Source organism: Macrobrachium rosenbergii, chromosome 51 (genome assembly GCF_040412425.1).
Source record: "Macrobrachium rosenbergii isolate ZJJX-2024 chromosome 51, ASM4041242v1, whole genome shotgun sequence".
In the NCBI taxonomy this organism is placed as follows: domain Eukaryota; kingdom Metazoa; phylum Arthropoda; class Malacostraca; order Decapoda; family Palaemonidae; genus Macrobrachium; species Macrobrachium rosenbergii.
Genome location: NC_089791.1, coordinates 48,812,383 through 48,825,794, shown reverse-complemented (window position 1 = coordinate 48,825,794; position 13,412 = coordinate 48,812,383). Strand labels below are relative to the sequence as shown.

General features: G+C 37.0%; 1 protein-coding gene across 3 annotated transcripts in view; it reads left to right on the top strand.

Moving 5' to 3' along the window:
* LOC136833381 (myelin transcription factor 1) overlaps positions 1 to 13,412 on the top strand; it is an 862,112-nt gene that overhangs the window by 93,685 nt on the left and 755,015 nt on the right. For all 3 annotated transcript variants that reach the window (XM_067095437.1, XM_067095439.1, XM_067095438.1), the window contains one exon: positions 1,616 to 1,811. In XM_067095437.1, the coding sequence (XP_066951538.1) occupies positions 1,616 to 1,811 (196 nt within the window). The remainder of the gene's footprint in view (positions 1 to 1,615; positions 1,812 to 13,412) is intronic.

Genomic DNA, 13,412 nt, shown 5'->3' with positions numbered 1-13,412 from the left:
GACTAGTTTCGCCCTTATTTCTAAGCCACTGACGAAGGGCTAATACATTGTTGTAAAAATAACAATATTTATGCTTGGGGACAGTATGGACAGACATACAAACCGTTGGAGTCTAAAAATCCACACCTGACAGGTGTCCAAGGGGAGGTGCGACAAAACTCAGTGCTACAGTCCGGTACTATGTTTACAGATATGATTATCATTTTTCCGTACATATCTACCACCCTCCTTAAAATGTAAACATTTTACAAAGTTATTTTGAGATTATAGGACCAAGTTTATACAGGCCTGGACTGATATTCATGTTATAACTTTCTTTTATAAAAGTAGGTTCAATGATATTTTGCTCAGTACATTATTAGAACAAGCTATCTTTTTTGCCCATGCCTAGTTGATTGTATGATGGCTTTCACTAACATTTATAAAATTCCATTGTTCACCTGTGCATATCTTTCCCATTTTTTATGTCGTTCTATTCTCTTTTCCAGTGTTTTTCCAATTTGACCAGTTTAAAAGTTACTGTATTACAAGACTTACATGGAATTTTATATACTCATCTTTTAGTATTGTCGGCAGAGTTCTTTATAAGTACATGTTTCATAGTTTTATTGTTATTAAATGCTACATTAACTCCTGAATTCCTAAGAAGGTGGGGGATATCTTGCATATTGTTATTATATGGTAGTACAAGCAAGTTTTTTTGTTTATTTTTATTTTTTATTTTCATAGAGTCTTTTTGCCTCTTCTAATGCATCGTCTAGTAGACAGTCAGCCTATTTCAGTTATTTGCCTACATTCCTGATCATATTTATCTCTTCCGTCATCGATGTATTCCGGGGCACTACACGTAATGCTCTTAAAAATATAGATGTGAACACTGATTTCTTAATTTTATTGCTTTGACCAAAATAAAAATGCATGTAAGCAGAAACATTAGTAGGTTATTTCAAAAACATTGTAAAAACTATTGTTTGCGTGTTTATAATAAATTCTAAGTTGATAAGCAGACCTGAAATTCAAGGACTTTTTTTTAAGCGTGTAAAGTCACCACAATAATGTTTGTTCTTTTACTCCGTTATACTTTGTGCTAGTATGTGATATAAATGTTGCCACGCTGTATAGATAATATAAATTTTTAGTCGTATTTATCATATATATGAATAATTTTTACTTCCGTAAGAGTTAAGGGATATAAAAGGACCTAAATATAATTGTTAATTGTCAGTATACGGGAGGACAAGACTTTTAGGATAGTCTACGTTGTACGCATCGGGCGAGACTCGTTTTCTTTGGAGGTTATAGATGTACCCATTTTCTTTGGTGCCTGATTTAGCAGGATAGACGTTGGTAAACTATATTAACCTTTGCTTTTGCCAGTGTCATCCTATGCAGTTTATTGCAAGCTGTTCCTGTCGTTTATCTGAACGTGTATAGATATGTTTTATGAAAAAATCTCTCTGTAGTTATGTTGCAACATAAAATTCTCTCTCTCTCTCTCTCTCTCTCTCTCTCTCTCTCTCTCTCTCTCTCTCTCTCTCTCTCTCTCTCTCTCTCTCTCTCTCTCTCTCTCTCCATGTGACGTTTGCATGTTAAAAATAACATTTAAAATTACTAGTTGCAGGATGGCGCGAGGGAGGAGTAGGATCATCGGACGTGGCGTAGAGAGGACGGGTCTGGAAGGAGGAGGAGGAGGAGGATCGACGGACACCTTGAGAGGGGAACGCTTCGAACGCCGACGGGAAGGACGCTATGGACGAGAGAGGCCGAGCGAGGAGACGCCGAGGGAGATGCCAAGTCAACGCCTTGCACAGGTAAGGAGACGATTCATGTGAACGATGATTATCTTTTGGTGGACTGGAGATTCTCTCCACAAAATGGCAACGATGGTATAATTAGATGCTTCTATTTTCAAACAGTGATCTCGAACATTTAGAATTTTTACCTTTTTTTATTGAAAAATTATTTTTTTTTTAAGTATGGAGATCACTCATCGTCTTAACGTACGACTTAAAGTCAAATTTTACAATTTTTATCCCTCCAAGGTATTTCATATTTAATAAGTACCAAATTCGCTTTACAGAACTGAATGTTTTTGTATTGTATAAAAAAGGAAAAAATCAACGTTAAGACTATTAAATTATGTCAGTTCCTTCTCTGATTGCTGTTTCGACACACTGCCGTTATTAGCTTTGTGACTGTAAATTCTGTTAACTTTTGAGTTCATGCATAACCAGTCTGCATTATATTATGCATAATAATTCATTTGATGTTTCTTAATTTATTGTTTTTTGTCTATGTGTTTTTATTAGCTTTCGAATTCTTTTTCCCTCCAGTGTTGACTAGCTCAGCTGTTGCACTGTTTCATCAGTAGATATGTTGTTTGTGCTATTTTAGTGAAACATTGTATAAAACTTATTTGTAGGTTTTGGATGAAATCTCATCATTATAATTGAGATATATAGCTTGGAAGGGTTAAATAAATAAAACCCTTCCCAGCTGTTTTAGCATCGAATGATTATTATAATATCAAATCATTGTGGTATGATTAGATTATTTTTCATTATGAAAGGGTTTGCATCTTGTTGCTCCAAAATGTTAATGGTGTTATGTCCACATATAAACAAATAAAAGGGAGGAGGCAGTTCTTTTAGTAGATTCAGAATAGCAGGTAAGCGTTTATGGGTATCAAAGGAAACGAAAGACGCAGGTTCGAACATCAAATCATTTATGGGGCGATGACGAGACATAGCAAGAGATTGTTTACAACGGATGAAAGAAATTGGTAAAAATATGGAAAGCCTTCCGAGCATTAGGGTCGACGGTGATAACCTAAGACATTTTTTGGTTAGCCTAACCCATCGTCGGTTTGCAAATTGTTACTCTGTAGATTACTGATATGATATACTGTATTATCAAAAGCAGTGAGAGTGTAGAGTCATGCACTTTATACTTCCCCAATAAAGCTAATTTTTTGACATTTGGTCTCATATTTCTTGAGACGATAAAGAGGTTCAAACTCAGAGTGGAATGGAAGAGGGTGGGGGTTGGGAGAAGAGGGCCTGTAGTCGCTCTTCTGAGGGGGGAAGGGGGCACCAGTCTTTTAGGGTGAGGGACAAAGAAGATAGATGGGATTCGGTTATATCATGCAGAGATAAGCCCTTCACTGGGGATCTAAAAACACATAAGAAAAAAAGAAACGTGAAAGAAATGTCAGTTTGACTCATTTTCTTAAATGATGCTAGTTTTATCACTGTCATTTCCATTATTATTATTATTATTATTATTATTATTATTATTATTATTATTATTATTATTATTATTATTATTATTATTATTATTATTATTATTATTTCTTAATGCCCTTTTTAGCAGTCTCAATAATGTTGAAAAATTCTCCATAGTTTATTTCTCATTTTGTAGATGTGTCGAAAAGAAAATTTTACCTCACAGAAAATCTAGAGAAAGACGGAAAAATTATCGCTCATTATTTAACGCCCAAGAAATTCTCGTTTTCACATTTCCTGAAAATGTCGAGGCAAAAAACCGGCGTTTGATGCCGAATAAAAAAAAAAAGACAATCATGAAAAGACTTGCCTAACGTTGGCAATTGTTTTACATGATATTTCAGTGACAAGAAAATGAACATGTTTATGTTTTTTTCCGGAAGCGTTGCATAAAGGATGTTGCATAAAAAGCATAAAATATGAAAAGGACATATAATTTTTATTATTGTTATTCATATGGAAGAAGCCCACAGGGGGCCATTGACTTGAAATTCAAGCTTTCGAAGGATATGATGTTTATTAGAAAGCAGTAACAGAAGGTAAAGGGAAATACAGAAAGAAGAGATGGTTGTTAAAAAATGAAAGAATAAATAAATTAATAAATAAATAGAAATGTAATGATTGAAACACAAGGAGAATTGTTAGAATGTTCAAAGAGAGTAAAATAAAAAGGACATACCAAAATTCTAGAAATAATTGTTCCAGGTCCTGTGAAAAAAGGAAGAGGAAAAAAGACGAACCTAATAAATATTTAATGCGGTCTGACAACCCTCGTTTAAATATGTCCTTGTTGCCCCCATGGCGGTTGATATCTTGATGTAATTTATGCGAAGTTGTGCTTAATCTGTGGTCCCCCGTGGCCTACATGGCGCTCTGATCGGCTTGCCTTAGGAACCGGGAACAGGGATGGGAGGAGGAGGAGGAGGAGGAGGAGGAGTGGTAGCAAAGGAGGAGAAGGAGGAGGAGGTGGATGAAGGGCAGGAGGAGGAGGAGGAGGAGGAGGAGAAGGAGAAAGAGGAGGAGAAGGCGGAGGAAGAAGGGGAGGAGGGGGAGGGGAAGGCGGATGAGGAGAAGGAGGAGGTGGAGAAGGAGAAGGAGGAGCAAGAGGAGGAGGAGGAGGAGGAAGAGGAGGTGGTGGCGTAGTAAAGGAAGAGAAGTGGCATAGGGGGCGTAGGAGGAGGAGAAGGAGAAGGAAAAGCAGTAGAAGGGGAGGAGGAGGAGGAAGAGGAGGTGGTGGCATAGAAGGTGTAGGAGGGGAAGGCTAGCAGGGGACAGGGAGACAAGAGGAAGGGACGTATAGGAGGGGGATGGGAGGCATGCAAGAAGAGGATGCTTAGTATGAGGGGGGATTGAGGAGGCATAGGAGAAGGACGAAGGAACAGAAGGAAAAGGAAAATCATTGGAGGAGGGGGACAGGAAGCTCAAGAGGAGGTATAGAAGGAGAAGGGAAGGCGTAGAATAAGAGGAGGGAGGGAAAGGGGTGAGGATTGAAGGAACACAAGATGAGAAAGAGGAGTAGGAAAAGTAGGTGATGAAGGATGCACAGGATGATTTGGGATGGCACAGGAAGAGGAAGAAGCGACATAGGGGTAGGAGGAAGAGGCATAGGCGAACAAGAACGTGGGGACAATTAAAAGAACGAAGAATGAGAAAGAAAACGAGAAGAAAAACCGAAGAAAACGTAACAAGGAGGAGAAGAGCAGGAATGGGTTATTAAATTGGAAAGAGAAGTAGAAAACGAGGAAAACAGAAGGATGAAAAACAAAATTAATAAAAGGGAAGAAATGAGTACTGGGAGAGAGAACAATAAATTTTTTTTATTTGTTGATTCGTTAGAAATAAAACTCGTGGGACGGAATGATAATGAAATCTAAAGGTTGACTGATGATGGAATGTTATTGTAAAAGGAAGCGAATGAGAAAAATGAGAAAGGATGATTGAAGAAGAGCGATAAATACAGATATTAAACGACTAATTAACCGATGAAAATAAAGATCTTATGAGAACAATGAGAATTCAAGTTATATCTAAATCATGTGATGGGTATGATTGCATACGGTTTAATAAATGCTAAATGAAAGATTGGTTATATCAGGTTAATAGTTGTGACAGTTGTCAAATTAAGAAAGATATCGCCAACTTTAGATGTGCAAGTACTGGAAGTTCAGTACTATGCAAGTTTTTACACAAAATTGGCAAATTATTTTATGAAGAATGTGGAGGGAGGTAATGTAAGCTGAGAGTGAGTGAAATGTAGATGAGAGGATACTAAGATAATGGAGTAAAAGACGCACTAGGATTGATGAAAGTAAATAACATGAAAAATAGAATTAATTAGACCACCTACCTTTAAAACTGCTACCTACGTTTCCGGTGCATGTAAGTCAGTAAACATGTGATAAGGGCATCTTGTGTCATCAGCAATCTTTTTAAAAAATAACTTTTCCAATTGTTTCGAATTAATGTGACTTTTTAGTTTTTTTTTGGAAAAAATGCAGTATTATTATTTTGCATATTCGTCTGCAGAAGAGTCGTAGGATCTTGAGGCTTATTTCTGTTATATTTTTCTTATATCCGAACATATTTTATTTCGTTATTGGTGTTTTTTACATAAAATCCGAGGGTCCGATCATTTTAATTGTCCGTTTGTTGACACATAACAGGATAAAAGCAAATTAAAAAGTGGTGTGGATGGTTTATAAATATAGATAATATATATATATTATATATATATATCTATATATCTATATATATATATATATATATATATATATATATATAGATAATATATATATATTATATATATATCTGTCTATCTATATATATATATCTATATATATATATATATATATATATATAGATAATATATATATATTATATATATATCTATCATATCTATATATATATATATATATATATATATATATATATATATATATATATATATATATATATATATATTATATGATAATTTCTTTCATAGTAAAATTCCAACGAACAGTGTTTCACGGAAGCGTTTTCTCCCTAATTACTTTACAGAAAATAATTAATTGTGTAACTTTGCTTTTGTTTATGACTGACCTTTAAATAAAATGTGTCGAGGGGCGATGGAACTTGATAATGGAATAAGTGACAAGAACTAACATTATTTCAATTTCCGTAAAAAAGGAAGGGCATCAATTATACACGAATTAAAAAAAAGTGCGTCTTGGGTCTTTCTTTTTCTTTATTACTCTTCGTCATCAAACCTATCTACCGTGCTAAATTATTATTATTATTATTATTATTATTATTATTATTATTATTATTATTATTATTATTCAGAAGATGAACCCTATTCATATGGAACAAGCCCACCACAGGGACCATTGACATGAAATTCCAGCTTCCGAAGAATACGGTGTTCATTTGAAAGAAGTAACAGAAGGTAATGGGAAATACAGAAAGAAGAGATCAAGTATTAGAAAAGAAAAAAAAATAAAATAACAAATTAACAAATAAATAGATAAAAATGTAAGTAAATTATGGAAATACAAGGAGAATTGTTTTAGGAAACATCCAAATTTAACGTCGCCAACCTACAACCCAGTGCTACAACCCCCCGCTCAACAACAACAGCAACAACATCGTCATCATCAACAACGACGACGCCGACAGTCACCGCCGGATTCAGCATCTGTGGCGTAGAGAGAGCGCGGTTTGGCCTGAACAAAAGCGTCGGGGAAAGTTTTGCTCGCCAAGTTAATGTCGTAGTTATTAATAATCATGGAATGGCTGAGACTATTTTTTTTTTTTTTTTTTTTTTACCCTCCCTCTCGGCTCCCTTGTGTTACTGGGGGACAAGGAAAAAGGGAAGTTGGTGAAAAGAGAACTGGAGGAGAATAAAAACGGGAATAAGAGCTCCAAAGGGATTATGTGTGGTGATACGTCCTCTGACACAAATGTACTCGGTATACTGAGTGCTGGGACTGAGAATTGCTGGGTACATTGACCGAGAATGATGCTGGAGAGGCTCCAAAAAATAAGTATGGTGGTCAAGACTCTTATAGACGAAAAAGAGGAAACAGAATGGTGAATCGAGAAACTGAGAAAAAAAGGGAAAAAAGTGAATAAGCACTCCAAAGGGAATTACGTGTGGTGGTATGTCCTCTGATACAAATGTACTCGGTATGATGAGTTGCTGGGACATACCCTCTTAAGGAGGATGAGGTTGAGAGGTAAAAAAGAAGTAGGGTATCAGATGTAGACGGAAAGAAGAAGTCACGTATTAATCAAAACACGGAACTGAGGGAACTTGAGGTGCGCTGCAAAGGTAAGACCTCTGCCAGACGAATGAACTGACCCGAGGAAGTCTACTAAATTGAGTTTTTCAGAAACGAATTTCAAGCGGACTGAATAAACAAGGCCGCTGGAAGCGAACCAGTGAAAAGAGGAATGTCGTGGAAGAAGTTAATGGAAAGTTAGTAAACAGGATGAAGCGTTGTCTCCGTTGATGCGAGTGATGATGAACCGCAGAATCTATAAACAAGAAAATTGCTTCATTCACTTGGGAATTTTACGCATTAGAAATAAAGGATACGCGATCTCTCCGACTTCCTCAAGTTTAATATTATTGCTTGAAAATGATAAGTGGCCGAAGTTTTTCACACTAATTGTTGGTCTGTCGGGCCACGTTGTGACCCTTTGCCTCTCTTACCAGCCTCCTAAGGTATGTTGCAGGTTTATAAGTGTTGGTTGTGGGATGAGGTCGCTGGCCAATCGCCCAAGCTTCCGACAAAAGGTCTTGGGAATTTCTGTGCCCACGGCATCTTGGCGATTTCGTTAGCTGTACTGATTGACAAATGAGTCCTGTAGCAATTGTTGTGTATGTCAAGCTCATCATTGATTCTGGGAATACAGAAGAAGGCAGAGCAGTCCACTCAGGAAGTGAATGGTGTGAAAGATCGATCGAAGTGGTTGACTCTCGAATTTGAGATCTTTTTTTTTAAAGAAATATTGTTATATCATTCTACTTTTCAATTGATAGATTGTTGCGAGGTAGGTAAATTTTATGGAACGGCAACGCAAAAATCTTTTAATTGGATTTTGCGAAAGTGGTTTCTGAATATTTAGAATAACGCTTTCTGCCGATGACTGCTGAATTCAGGTGTATCTGATTTATGTTGTATTCCAGTTTATTTTACTTATCACCTTTTCCTATAACTTGTCTCTTTCCGTAGGCTGATTTATCTTTGGAGCCCTCTTGGGTTTATAGGTTGTCCATAGACTATTTAAGAAAGGAAGGAGGCTTTACCATGACTTCCTTCTCATAGAATTTTTTCTGACAGAGAACTGTGCAGGTAAGGCGGTTAACCCCAAACAGGCCAACCTAACTCACCCTAATAAGGGCTTATGCTTTTTTGTATCATCACTACAGTACTGGAGTATAAGTCATGAGTCGAGTTCAGGGTCGGGTGTAAGAGAATGATTCATTTGTTTTCATTTCAGCTTACAAAGCTGTTGGGGGATATAAGTTTTGTTTGGTTTGTTTTCCGCTGGTCAGGAAAATTACACAAAAAGCTTATAGACGAGGGAACTTTTTTGTAGGGACAAAGGACTGATATCTAGCCCTAACGGAGGTTTGCGTTCTCCGGACGTAATTATCTTGACTGTTTTATATTTTTTTTTATCTCAGTATTCTATTCGATATTAATTAATAATTAATAACTGTTTTTGTTGACTTTTAGCAGCAGGTTCACGGGTATCTTACCACGGTTTACATTTATATTGTTTAAATAAGGTTTTTGTTGTTAGCAGTATCCTCAATTTGTTATGCAAAATTAGATGATAAATAAGGCAGACATTGGCAACATAAATTATAAACTCAAAATATATTGGCTGTGAGTAATAAATCAAAAGCCCTATCTTTCTTAACTTAGTTGAAAAATGCTAGTCAGAATTAGATTTATATAAAAGCAAATGTAAATTCTGTGGCACGATATTTTTTGCAAATCAAGAAACTTGGTTTTCGTTTTTTTTTTTTTACCATCCTGGCCCGCCCCAAAAAAAAAAAAATTACATAAATATTTTGCAACTCTGTTACAACTGAAATTAATTTTTTTCCGCCGTCATAAAAGAGGGTTACATAAGCTCTGTTGAAAAATACAGACAGTTATATTTTATTTACTGTCGTCAAACACAGGATCAAGTAAGATATATTTTTACAGTTGTACAAATGAAGAGCATGTTACTTGGAGATAGACAAGCTGAAGAATACATTGTAGAGAAATGAATAACATAAATTATTTATAAGACACTACCAGTGAAAATAACTGATACAGATGTGCTGGGAGATAGACAAACGTAAGAATACAGTGTAAAGAAATGAATAACAGGTATTAAGTGATTTCATCACTGAATTCTTGTCTCAGCCAAGTATCAAGTCTGTCTCGTTCACCATCCAGGGTGGATGGTGAAAGAGAGAGAGAGACACCTGATACTTTGCTAAAACAGGAAGTCGATGATAAAATCACCATCGATGCAGATAACTAAAGAAATTGAAAAAATTCATATGCGACGCTGCCAAGAAAAAAAAAGAACGAATTGACTTAGGATAGCAAAGAGAGAGGATGGGTAGGAGATGCAAAAGCAGAAAGAACGAAGATCCTCCTTTTCAAGAATCGAGAAAATTCCTGCTTCGCGGAATAAGCTCGTTCTTCTTCTTCTTCTTCTTCTTTCTTCTTCTTCTTCTTCTTCTTCTTCTTCTTCTGACCTTGGGTTTGAATCGGTTGAAGCCCTAATGGTAATGATGATGGCGGCGGCTATGGTGATGATGATGATGATAGTGGTGGAGATTATAATGAATACGAAACGCAAGAAAGAAGAAAAGGACGTTGACGAGCGGACGAGAGAAAGGGGAAAGAAAGAATAAAGATGAGGCGGTCTTCTCCACATTCATGTGCGCCTTCCATATATAAATACAGAAGCGCACACGGCACGCTCACACACTTCCCTACCACCGCATCTACGACAAATTAATAGGAAATTATTTATGAAATTCCACGCAGTTTTGATGCGGCTGAGTAATTCCATTTTTGATTCGACGGGGGAAAATTAAAACTAAATAGGTGCCGGATGAAATTAAAGATTGGAATCCGGGAAGAAGAAGGAGATGAGGAGGAGGAGGAGGAGGAGGAGGAGGAGGAGGAGGAGGAGGGAGGAGGAGGAGGAGGAGGAGGAGGGAGGGGAGGAAGGGAGGGAGGAAGGTGATTTTATGCCGACTGGAACGATGGATTGTCATCCTGGCCGACTCAGAAGGCAAAAGGGATAAGATGGAGAGGTAGGGAGATGTTGAGGGGGGGGAATGGAGGGAGGGAGGAGGGTGGAACAGAGGGAAGAAGGGAGGGAGGGAAGGAAGGAAGGACCTGGGAATGGTGGAATGAAGGGAAGACGGAAGAAGACGAAGAGAAATGGAGGTAATTTATATGTATGCAAATTTATATAGTTTTAACTCGTTCCTCGTTGCACCGCCTCCTTCCCCCCCACCCCCGCCCAGTTGACGGGAGGGAGTTTTTTTCCCCCTTCGTGCAATTAGTATGTATTTTATTGTTGTCTCCTCCAGCGTGAAATTGACAAGGAACAATTCATATGCAATGATTTCCCCCTGATGAATGGAAAGTTGGAGGAACTGACGGCAAACGTTTGTTTTGACAACTGTCGTTTCTGTTGCTTGTTTAGTGATAGATAATAATAATAATAATAATAATAATAATAATAATAATGATAATAATAATAATAATAAGAAGAAGAAGAATAAGAAAATAATATAATATACTATTTAAGAAGATACACATATGAAAGATCTCAGTGGCTATTATTATCTTTTTAATTTTACAGAGACAGAGAGCAGAGAGAGAGCTAGAGAGAGAGAGAGAGAGAGAGAGAGAGAGAGAGAGAGAGAGAGAGAGAGAGAGAGCTGTTAAAAGAACAGGTGAAGTGGCGTATACAGCTTAGTGCAGCACGTCATTTTAGAAGTTTCGGAGGTAAATCGCGTTCCTTTTTTTTTTTTTTTTTATTTAGGCCGATTATTGGTAAATTCTTAGAATTATTTTTTGGTCTTGGTGTGTGTTCGTAGGTTATTATTATTATTATTATTATTATTATTATTATTATTATTATTATTAATAATCATAGCAGATGTGCACTCTTACAGGATAAACCCAAATTTGTCCAGCATGATTGCAATGAATAGAACGTCAAAAGTGGAAATAAAATGAATTAAGTCAAGGCGTAATTAAAACAAGTATATTTTAAAATTAAATTAAACAAAAATGTTATTTACAGTTTACTCTCAAACCAAGGTTCGAGAGCAAAGGCCGTATGGCCACCACCAGTTGTCAGACATCTTGAAATGTTAACTGAGATGATCCAGTGGCGACAAGCAGCGGTAAATAAATAATCAGAAATTGGCACGCTGTGTCAGCTCAAGAATTACTGTCAATTAAAGGTCTAAGGAAAATTTGGCTGTAATTTTGACTGGTGTGGGGGAGATGAGGTGAGGTTGGCGGGAGACATCTCTTTGTCATTACGAATAACAGCAACAATTGTTCTTCTCTCTTCTCAGATTAGTCCTCAGTCAGGGTCGCTGTTTTTAATGAGCCGCCTCCAGCTGTTTCTATGTTGAATGATTCATTTCACAGTTGGTTTTCCCAGTTGCTTTGCGAGCAGGACTGGCTATGCTGAAAAACTGTAGTATTAAAATGATTAATTCAAAGCAACAACTGTGGATATCCTCTCTCTCTCTCTCTCTCTCTCTCTCTCTCTCTCTCTCTCTCTTTCTTTTGTATTTTACATACAAAAGAAATCTTGCTGATCATGCTTGCACCCTCTCTGATAGAATGTCATCGCTTCATCAATCATAATAGTATTTAATGATAATAGGTAAACTTTTTTTATATGAATGGCTTCTGTGAAGATTTGGATTATTTGACTTGTTTTATGCTTTAGAGTGTTCAGGCAAGTGTAGGTTAGGCGGCTGCCATAGTCGAATATGGACGACTGGTATGCATTTGACTGTGTTCACTATTTCAGTCACTCAGCCCGTATTTTTTTTTTTTTAGATAGTTGCTGATAAACTTAACCTAAGTGTCTCAGGTATAAGTGTCTGACATTCAGAATTTTTTTAGTAATAATAATAATAATAATAATAATAATAATAATAATAATAATAATTCAGTTATTAAGAATTTGTTGCGGCATACAGTTTGACAGGGCACCAGTGTGGCGAAATGCAGCAGTTTATAGAATGTATTTTGCCTCATATTGTATAGTGATATTTTATTAATATTTCATCGAAGGACTTTATTTTTATCCAATTCGGACCCATAGCACATCGCTGAAAAGAGACCTGTTACAGATATCTGTTCTCAAGTGTCTGAAAGGAAAACGTGATTGACAGGAAGAAGGAAGATATATTAAATTGCGATAGTTATAGAGGAGGAAGAGGAAGTGATGAAAAAAGATATAGAGAGAAAACGCACAAAAACAAATGGAAAAGGAGGGCCCTTATTGGGAGATGGGAAAGTGTTGGGGGCGGGGGTGGGGTTAGGTAGGGATTGAATATAGGAGTCCTTGTTTGAGGGTGGGGAAGGAAGGGAGGAAGTGGGGTCTGGAGGGATATAGAATAACGAGCAGCCGGAACGGAAATGGAAGAAGACAGAGCCTCGGAAACTTTGGCCGAAGTACTGTCTTAAGTTTGAGTTCCTTCAAATTCAGCCCGTGAACAATGGGGGTGAATGTCTTCCACGGTGCCTCTACGGGATGACTGGATGGCCCTCTTCCCGCTCATTCGTTTGCAAGTACGTGCAAAGGCGTCGGTTTAAGTAACAGTTCTCTTCTCTTTCAGTTCTAGCCTGGTGAACATCGTAGGTTAAATTATAAATTCATGTTGGTTGCAGAAAATGTCCCACAAATGACAAACATTCTCTGCGCTTTCGTTACCTGACCTAACTGTTTTTTGCTCGCTGCACTAGGCAGGCTGCTGCTGCAAACAGTGTGTCATTTTTTAGCACCAGGTTTAATACTCCTCATTTGCTAGGAGTTTTATCTGGGCTACAACTAAAATGTAGAATAGTTTACCTAATGCAGTTG